The sequence below is a fragment of the Parasteatoda tepidariorum genome, chromosome 8 (genome assembly GCF_043381705.1).
Source record: "Parasteatoda tepidariorum isolate YZ-2023 chromosome 8, CAS_Ptep_4.0, whole genome shotgun sequence".
Lineage (NCBI taxonomy): Eukaryota > Metazoa > Arthropoda > Arachnida > Araneae > Theridiidae > Parasteatoda > Parasteatoda tepidariorum.
In genome coordinates this window covers 82,935,500-82,946,084 of record NC_092211.1, presented here as the reverse complement: position 1 = coordinate 82,946,084, position 10,585 = coordinate 82,935,500, and the positions used below count along the sequence as shown (strand labels likewise).

At 33.3% G+C, this 10,585-nt stretch overlaps 1 protein-coding gene across 1 annotated transcript; it reads right to left on the bottom strand.

Moving 5' to 3' along the window:
* Positions 1-5,805: 5,805 nt before the first annotated feature.
* On the bottom strand, positions 5,806-6,446 carry LOC139426162 (uncharacterized). Its single transcript, XM_071183946.1, has 2 exons — positions 6,412-6,446; positions 5,806-6,307 (listed from the first exon to the last, which is right to left on the bottom strand). The coding sequence occupies exons 1-2, from the start codon at positions 6,444-6,446 to the stop codon at positions 5,806-5,808; spliced, it is 537 nt and encodes a 178-aa protein (XP_071040047.1).
* Positions 6,447-10,585: the final 4,139 nt, after the last annotated feature.

Genomic DNA, 10,585 nt, shown 5'->3' with positions numbered 1-10,585 from the left:
TATTTCTCAGGTTTTGAATCCATATATATATATATCAGTTTTGTTTGATAGCTGGCATAAGAAAATCCATTTGCTATTTAATAGACACAATATTATTTTAATGTGCATTTTAATAAGTGAATTGATTGCTTATTCCAATTTAGAGCATACAAAAATATTTTTTCCTTCATGAAAGAAAAAATCTTTGGGAAAGATTTATTTGCAATAAAGTTTCAAAGAAATTTTTTCAACTATTGTTTTGTTTGATGTTACCATTAGAATGAACAGCTTGAATAATTGAAGCATTGCAAGACTTCCCTTAGTTTTTTTAAAAGTATTTTACTGTTAATACAAAGAAAATAATCACCAGACCAATGGATTCACTTGTTTGTTTACATATATTAGTTTTTTTTTAAAAGAAAAGGTGATGAAGTGAATTTAAATGAACATTTCAGTTCAGTGTAATTTTCACGATTATGATGGAATATGCTATTCTGTGACAAAAACGTAAGAGTAAAAAAAAAAAAAAAAAAAAAAAAAAAAAAAAAAAAAAAAAAACTTATACAGCATAGCATTCTTTTGCATTGATTGCTGGTCTGTAGGGCCACTAACCATTTTATATTGGTTTGAGTGAAATTTTAGTTGTCATTAACCAATAGACCACTGTTAATTTTGAGCCTTATTCTGCATGATATTTTGCTTTCATTTGACTGCTTTAAGAGGTGATACATGTTTTATAACAGTGGTTACCAACTGACTACCCGCGAGCCACATCCGGCCCAGAAAGCCTTTTTTTGTGGCCCATGAACTAAAGTATATTAGTTGTCATTTTTTTACAGACAATTTTTGTATGGGTTTAAAATACTTTTCTTTAATTTAAAAAACACTGATTTCTTCGTTTCTGTGAAATTTAACACATCAACGGTGCAAGAAAAAATTATTTCTCAGGTTTTGAATCCAAGGTTTTGAATTATTTGTAATTCAATGCTATTATTTTGTTCAACTTGTTAAAAAAATGACAGTAATATTTAATGTTTCTTCAAACATTAAAGAGTCCTATATAAATTTTTGATAAAGTTGCGACCCGCCATTTGATTTGCGTTTTTAACTTGGCCCCCGGCCTCGTGAAAGTTGGAGACCCCTGTTTTATAATATACATTTGTTATCTTGGATGTAACTCTGATTCTGGAAATCTGAGCGACATATTATCTGCATTGAACAAATTGCTTTATTGGATTCTTTTTTTTAAAAAAAAAATTTTAAATTTTCTAATTTCTTTTCTAAGAGAACAATAATTTTTATCATATTTTCCTGTTATGAAATTATAGTTATTCATCAGATCACAAAAATAAATGAATTATATGTGGGATATTTATATTTGATTTACATGTGGTTACATCTTCTTTTAGTTTTACTGTGTACAGGGGTCTGTCTAGGTTTTTCTTAAAAGTACCTATTTTGTGAAAATTTTGACATAATTTGTGAAAAATTAAAAATTATATTAAAAAGTCAACACTAAAACATGGTAAAAATATAGATTTATCGTTTCTTAAGGGAGACAAGAATAAAATTTTAAGAAAAAGTATTTTGTGAAAATACCGTTTTTCCTAAAGTTGAATTTGTGAAACTACCGTTTTACCTAAAATTGAATTTGTGAAGGTACCGCTAAACGGTAGTAAATTCGGCCTGGACAGACCCCTGGTGTATGAATATGAATGATTAGGACTTATTGAGTTTTCTTATTATTGAGAATGACATATACCCACTGCCCACCGCACCATTGATGTCTATGCCTTGTAGTTCCTTTAAAAATTATTCGACACTGTTTTTTTCAAATTTTTATTAAACCTTAAATACTTGTGTTTTTTTTTCTTCAACTACTGTTAGTAAGTCAACTGTAAATGAATTTTTGTTTACAAATAATAAATGTATTATTTTATATTAAAAATAAACAAAACAAGTTCCAGTAATGTTGTCTACTGGAACTTGAATAAACTAATCTGTCTGTTTTAAGTATTTAAAATATTTGCTTTATAACATTTTTTTAAAATTAGGCAAATCTTTTTGAATTTTTTTGTACACTTATGTTTTAGCAACAACTGTTACTATAGTTAATATCCATTTTTGTTTAGATAGCAGGGATCATTAATATTATGTGTTGCAGGTACGTAATAAAACATCTATTATTCCTCCATTTATGAAAACCATATTAAGACTTATATTTTTTCTCAGGCAACAAAATATTTTTTTAAATTTGAAAGCAATTTAAAGAAGCACTATATGGTTACATGGTTAAAATACAATATATCAAGAGTCAGTATCTTTTACTAGCAAAAAATCAAAAAATTTTGTTGATTTAATTTGGTAGTTCTCGCACTCCTGTTTTACATCGTCTCATGAATCATTTATCTTAAAAATGTATGACTATTTTTCTTGTATGAAAAAATTAAAGTTATAAATTAGTGTTTTACTCATGAAGAAACTAAAAGTCATCTAATTGAAAAGAAAAATAACAATTCCATCTGTATTTAATTTGAAAGTTTTACTAAATTCAATAATTTCTTATAAATGGATATTTTTGGGATTAAATTACTTAAATTCTAAAAGAAGTTAAATTTTTAGTTAGAATTTTGTAATTTTCAAATATTCTCTTGGTATTTACTTTATAGTGAATGAGTAATGGGATGCAATCAATGTCATTCTTTTCTCTTTATATTATCGTACTGTTAAATCAAAATCAAATATTGGCTGATGGCATGGTTAGGAACTTTTTTCAATGTATCTTTTGTGATAATTAATATTTTTGGATTTGTTCTGTAAATATTGATTTTAGAATAATTTTGAGCTTTAATGGACATCTTGTAATTTATATTACGATAATTGATAGTAACTAACTTGTTTACGTACTAATTAAAATACAATGAAACCTCCAGGAAAGATTGCATCTATGTAGCGACCTCTTCTATTTATGACCACTTTTGAGAGGCACGGAATTTTTCCCATAGACTTTGTGTTGAAGAAAATCTTTAGAAGAGACCATCTAAATTTCTCCCAAAAAACTGGCAAACCTCTTCACGAAATGCAGAAAAGGTCAAATAAGGAAACACGAAAAAATATTAAAGCAAAAAATATTAACAAAGATTAGTAGATCAAAATGTATTTGAAATATTAGTGTGTGAGGCACTTATTTAGAGAGCTCTTTTTGACGATCTCTCAAAGAGATCTACAACCTCGTGTTGCACTCAGAGTGCACTAAAGACGATGCTATCAATGATTTATTTTTAAAGTTGAAAGTTACATTAGAAAAAAAAAAAGTTATTTTTGAAAAAACTAAACATCTCTAACAAACAAACATATTCTCATCTTTTTAAAGCTAACTAATTTTTATGATGTAAAATTAAATGCTAGCTTAAATAAAAAACACAATTGTTTATTTTTTTAAAAATAGTTTTATCATTCATAATTTGTTTTTACACAATTGGGTATACTATAGCCTACGTCACAGGTTGTGTTATTCTTACTAAATTTAACCCATGAACGGCATTTTCTGCGAGCCTAACTTCAAGCCACAAATAAACAAACGAAGTGTTTGATCGTTTAAATAGCTGCTCGCCAGATTTTATTGCATTATAAAGAAAAGTAATTGATATTCGATTTTTGATTAATAATTGATTTATGTGGATAGTGGCATAGAATTTAGCATTGTGTCATGGTAAATGTCATTCCTACTAAGTGGAAATAGTTGTGTTTTTTTATATTATACCCAATTATATCAGTATGCATAATTTTTATTGACACCAAATTTGATTGATCCGGTTTTCATGACGCCGACATAAGCAGCATTTCATGGCCAAAAAAATGACACTGACTAAAATTAAAATCTGACTAGATCTGGGAAAAATCCTGTACCTTGAATAACATTTTGAATTCCATGAAGTTAAGCCCTAAGAACGACCAACCTTCATTAACGACCATTTTATTGTGGAACAGTGAGTGGTCGCTCCCAAGAGGTTGCACTGTATAAACCACTAATAATTAATAGACTGTGCATTGGTCATTCCTGTTACACCCATAAACATTTACAGACTGCTGATCCTGCACCTAGTTGTTCTCTATGTCGAGTCGACATAATTATTAAGCATGTTTTAACCAATTGCAAACGATTCAAGCGTTTGAGAAACAAACTCTTTTCATCTTTTACCCTGACCTTAAATTCTAGCTCGTTGACCCTATACATCACAATCTTATTACGTTTGTTCAAACAATAGGACTATATTCACTGCTTTAAAAAGAAAGCATTGACCTAGTGGCTGGTGCAGTATATCTGTTACGGTGAAAGTGATAAATCCGGTTATTATAATAATAACTACTGGTCATTATTAATAATAATCGATTCTTTTGGTTATTATTAATATATATTTTATTAATAACCAGTTATTGTTAATAACTTATTATAATTAATAACCAATGAAGTTTGGCAAAAGTGATTAAACGGTTTATATAGCATTGGGACATTGGTGTGCCTCTTTGTGTAAGGGTTACTGTTAAAGTGATAAATCCGGTTTATTAATACAAATTGTCAAAATTAACAATAACTGCTTCTTTTGGATTCAAAGTTGGATTCTTTTCTATTCAAAGTGAGGTAGAAAAACGCGAACTTCTATTGAGTTCGGTGTGAATTACAATGCGGGAGGAAATTTTAAACAACATTTGAAGATACTGATGAGTATGCTGAAACATCTTATGGTTTATTTATACCAGGTAGCGGCACTTAACCTAAAAAAAACCCTATCGGTGTAAGGTATACCAAGCAAATGTATTTCGGGCAATGGCACTCAATCTTAAAAAAAGTGTAGGGTATACTGCTTTATATACTCCAATCCTTAATCACGTCATTTTTCAAAAATAAATTAATAACTGCTTTAAATTAAACATTAAATTTTTTATTAAACAAGTTACTTATTTTGGCAGGAAAAGCTACTGTGACATTTGAAATTACAAAGTCTTTTTGAATTTTTACATTTGCAACGACTCGAGCTTCTACAATTGCAATCCTGAAATCCTTGACCACCTAAGTTTGAATCCTTACCAGAACATTCTCTTAGACTTATTTCATTCACAAGAAATTTATTCTCTGAAATAAAAGCTTCCTCGCAGACAATAAAATCATTCCTTGTGTACAGTTGTTTTAAAGTGTACCAAGTTTCATTTTAACCTTTTTTGTTTTGAGCCTGTCTAAATAGTTGTTGAAACGTAATTTCATGACTTCTGAATCGTCATCCATTGTGTCGTTGTAAAATTTGTTAAAATAACCATTTTATTTTGTGAAAAACTATAATATAAACACCAAAAAGTGACAAAGAAAGTTAACGGGCTGAATCTATAGCAAAGGTCAGAGAGAATCTTTATCCCATTATGTTTCGTCCATAACTTCTTCGTCATCTCCCAAATAAGTTTTGAGAGTCAAGAGTGCGAACGGCATACCAGTTTTTTTTAACGGTACTATTTATTTTTCTTTTGCTGATGCTTTCAATATATTTGGTGAGGCATTTGTTTCTGTCTCTAGTTCAGAGAGTTACTGTGGTGCTGTGAGTATCCTTGACGAAGTATTCCAAGTAAGAAACATGGTAATTTAAAGTATATATTTAGTAAACCAACAAAACATAACAAATAACATGCTAGCAGCAAGTAACAAAGATTAGCGATGAACATTTATTAGTAACGTGTTCATATACTCTCTGGAAAGCTAAGGCAGCGCCGTTGTTCAGCAACTGCAGGTTGTCGTCATTGATTCGTAGTAATGAAGGGAGGTGATGTCGGCTGTCATCACAACACCCCTTGCCCTAGGATAGAACAAAGTGCTTGAACCTGCTTGGCCTGACGATGGTATGTCTTGGCCTCGAAGTCTGTTCTGGAACTTGATATTGTAGACTCGACTACTGTACTCTTAGCATCCGTACTAGAAGGAATGGAAGATGGTACTTCAGTCTCAGGATTCTGTGGCTCAGCAGGTGGAGATGCTACACTAGGATCAGGCGGAACTGTCAAACGATCAGGAATACGCTTCCGCATTTGATCTACGTGACGTTTAACTATGTCACCACCTGTAGTCACAGCTTGGTAAGAAACTGGACCCGTGAGTTTAATTACCGTTGCTGGAAACCACTTTGGACCCTGTCCATAGTTCCTCACAAAGACTAGATCGTCGACACTGAGCGATCTTTGAAGAAAATCGCCGTATTTTCTATACGCATCCTGCGCCTGTCTCAACTTTCTTTCAGCTGTCAGATCTGGATTTAGTCCATTTAAGACGGTTCTCAGCTTCCTCCTTCAACAGTTCCGCAGGACTAGCACTTATTGTTGTGACTGGAGGGCAATGCTGTTGAAGAAGGAACTTGGCTAGACGTTTCTTCCAATTTCCCTTCACAATACGTCTTTGAAAATCTTTCACGATCTGGACTGTTCATTCAGCTTGGCCATTTCCGGACGGACGTCTTGGTGCGATCATAACCCTTCGGACGAGATTCCTCTCTAATAAAGTCTTGTACTCCGATGCTAAAAACTGGCCTTCGTTATCAGAAACGATGACTTCAGGTATCCCATGGGCAGTAAAGATTTCTCGCAGGACATCGACGGTTGCAGAGGCAGACGTTGAAGTCATATGACGCACTTCAATCCACTTCGACATGGCATCTACTATGACGAGGAATGCCCGTCCCTGGAACGGACTTTCAAAATCTATATGATGATGGGACCAAGGTTTCTCTGGAATCTCCCAAGGATGCACTGGAGCTTTAGGAAAGGCATGGCGTGTCTGTTGACATTCTTGTCATCTTTGAACATGCACTTCTATGTCATAGTTCATGCCTGGCCACCACACGTATGAACTGCGAGAGCTTTCATTCTTTCAATACCTGGATGTCCTAGATGTAGAGCCTGGAGAACACGTGATTTTCCCAATACTGGAATAGCTACTCTATTACTCCATAATAAGTAATTTCGATGGGTAGAAAGTTCGTTGCGTTTCGAGAAAAAAGTCCGGTTTTTAATTTGGCCATCCTCTCAAAAGCCAATTTAGTACTCTTGACAAAATTGAATCACGCAAAGTTAATTTTGCAATCTCAGCACCCTGAAGAAGAGGATCTTATAAAATCCTCGATAAACAATACCTCTAAAGGAGCGGGAACCTTAAATTTATCAGTCTCTTTTGGGAGTCTACTTAAAGAATCTGCGTTTTGAATCTTTTTCCCTGGTCTATGAATTAGAGTATACTCATATGCATTAAGTATTAAAGACCATCTCAGCATACGCGGAGACAAAATTTCTTTAGTAGGCTTATTTCTTGAAAAAATTCCTAGCAGAGGCTGATGATCAGTTATAATAGTGAATTTATGTCCATAAACAAAATGATGAAATTTTTTTTATACCGAACACAATTGCCAACGCCTCTTTGTCCATTTGCGTGTAATTTCTTTCTGTCGACGCGAGCGTACGCGATGCGAAAGCTATTGGTGCTTCGCAACCATTTTCAAGAACATGACTTAAGACAGCTCCTACGCCAAACGGAGATGCATCGCAAGCTAAAGTTATNGTTTATCTGGTTTTTCCTTTGGCCATCATCTCAAAAGCCAATTTAGTACTCTTGACAAAATTAAATCACGCAAAGTTAATTTTGCAATCTCTGCACCCTGAAGAGGAGGATCTTATAAAATCCTCGATAAGCAAAACCTCTAAAGGAGCGGGAACCTTAAATTTATCAGTCTCTTTTGGAAGTCTACTTAAAGAATCTGCACTTTGAATTTTTTTTCCTGGTCTATGAATTAGAGTATTATCATATGCGTTAGGTATTAAAGACCATCTCAGCATACGCAGAGACAAAATTTCTTTAGTAAGCCTATTTTTTGAAAAAATTCCGATCAGTGGCTGATGATCAGTCATAATAGTGAATTTATGTCCATAAACAAAATAATGAAATGTTTTTATACTGAAAACAATTGCCAACGCCTCTTTGTCGATTTGTGCATAATTTCTTTCTGTCGACGTGAGCGTACGCGATGCGAAAGTTATTGGTGTTTCACAACCATTGTCAAGAACAAGACTTAAGACAGCTTCTACGCCAAACGGAGATGCATCGTAAGCTAAAGTTATCGGTAATTTTTCATCGAACGGAACCAATACCGCTTCGGAACTTAACAATTCTTTTAAATATCTGAAAGCTTCATCGTGGATTTCAGACCATTTCCACACTGAATCCCTATCTAGAATGTATTTAATACTTCAGCTTTAGCAGCTTTGCCCTTTAGAAAACTATTATACAAGTTTATTAAAGCCCAAAACGCCTGTAACTGGACCTTATTTTTAGGTACTGATGGAAAAGCATGAATCGTTTCTACTTTACTTTTGGAGGGGTGGATGCCCTCCGTATTGATACGGTAGCCCAAAAAATCTACTCCAGTTACCCCAAATAAGCATTTGTCCCCATTTGCTTTAAGACCAGCTTTTCTCAAACGCTCTAGTACGTGTTTCAAACGAACGGCTAACTCTTCTTCCAAACTTTCTCTGACAAGTACATCATCAAAATAAGGAACAACACCTTCTAAATTTAAAAACAAATCTTCAATTAAATTCTGAAATATTCCTGGGCCTACGTTAATTGCGATTTGAAGCCTTTTTACCTTATACGCACCCTTATGCGTGATGATAATCTGAGCTTCAGCGGGAGCATCATCAATCGGTAATTGCAAATATGCCTGAGCCAAATCTATCTTAGTATAATAGCCTCCTCCTTCAAGATTCGAAAGGAGATTTACCGCGGGAATTGGATAAGGATGTGAGCTCATTGCTTTGTTTAACGTGATTTTATAATCTCCGCACAAACGTACTTCACCTGACGGTTTAATCACTGGAACAACCGGTGTTGACCATTTTGGATTAGAAATTTTTTCAATAACTTCTTCATTTTGAATTTTTGCTAGGACAGCTTCAATTTTGGGCCTCATTGCCAAAGGCACGCTTCTTGCTTTACATCTAACAGGCGTCATATCCGAATTTATAGGAAGCGACACTAGATTACCCGTATACGAACCCAATTTATTATCAAAAATATCATCGCATTTTTTAAGAACTTTTTCGATAATTCCCATTCTAATTTTATTTACTCCTGTTATTGAAATTCCTAAAGTTTCAAACCAAGAATACCCCAAAATATTCGTACAGTGATTATTTGAAATTAACAATTCTAACTTTGATTTGAAAAGGTTATGCACAGTTTCAACTTATATGCACTTATGGAAAAGTCGCGCAGTTTAAATAAAGTTTTTCCGATCACGGGTTTCTTAGAACGGAAAACTTTATTCAACGTTTGCAAAGAAATAATCGAATAATAAGAACCCGAATCAATTTCCATTACTAATTTTTCCTTATCAACCTCAATGATAACGTTTTTCTTAAACGAAAATGAGAACTTAAGACATTCAAATATTCGGATTGAACTTCAATTTCATTTGCACGCTGTTTTTCAACTTTATTTTTCATCCGATAAACTTTTACAATATGACCCTTATAAGATCACACGAATGGCATATTGCATTTTTAAATTTACACGGTGAAAATTCATGTTTACCACCGCAACCGAAACGTACTTTAGAACGCGCATTTTTTCTTTTGTTCCGACCACGTGCGAAATCAACTACATCCGAATTCGCAGAATAAGAAGAATTTTGAGTATGAATATGTTTTGATTGGGAAGCCGCAACCTCAGATGCTACGGCAACAGAAATTCCATTTTCAAGTGTTAAATTTGATTTAGCCAATAATCTTCTTTGAACCTCTTCATCACGAATAACCGCAGACTAATTGATCTCGTAATCGTTCTGACAAGGCTTCCCCGAAACTACAATCTTCGGCAAGCTTCCTTAATTCGGTAATGTAAGCATCCACAGATTCTAATTTTGACTGAAATCTTTTATGAAACTTAAAACGTCGAAATATTTCTGAAGATTTAGGACAAAAATGTTCTTTCAAAAGCCTATTTAAATGCTGTAACTTCTCTTGGCGAAACCAAAGTTCGAATTATAGACAATGTTTTAATTCCACAAACAGCCAAAAGAGTCGCACGCTCTTTATTTTCTTCTATAATAGAATTAGCCTCTAAAAAGTAAGTAATTTGATCAGCATATAACTCGAATGAATTTGGATTTGAAATATCAAATTCCTGAATAGAGCCTATCGTCACCATCTGAGTGCGAAATTTAACTTAAGCCAGACGAAAATATCGCAAATAGTAAAAGCGCATTTAAACATTTAAAACACCTACCGGAAGCATTAAATAATACCGGTATTGGATCACGTCAACAATATCCATGGCCGCAGTCTTTAAGAAATTTCATCTTCACAGAAATTCAATTGAAGTTGAACTTCTTCACGCAGTGGAATAAGATCCCATCGTTGTCGCCACGTGTTTTTCAGTGAGTATCCTTGACGAAGTATTCCAAGTAAGAAACATGATAACTTAAAGTATATATTTAATAAACTAACAAAACAAAACAAATAACATACTCATACTCATATGTGGTGGTTATCTTAGCATCAGCCCCGCGAGGGGCTC

Excerpts from the sequence above, each read along its gene's own strand:
- LOC139426162 (XM_071183946.1), bottom strand. The coding sequence starts at position 6,446 with ATGAACAGTCCAGATCGTGAAAGATTTTCAAAGAC. Across the intron at positions 6,308-6,411 it reads CGTGAAAGATTTTCAAAGAC|GAGGAAGCTGAGAACCGTCT; the intron begins GTATTGTGAAGG and ends GAACTGTTGAAG.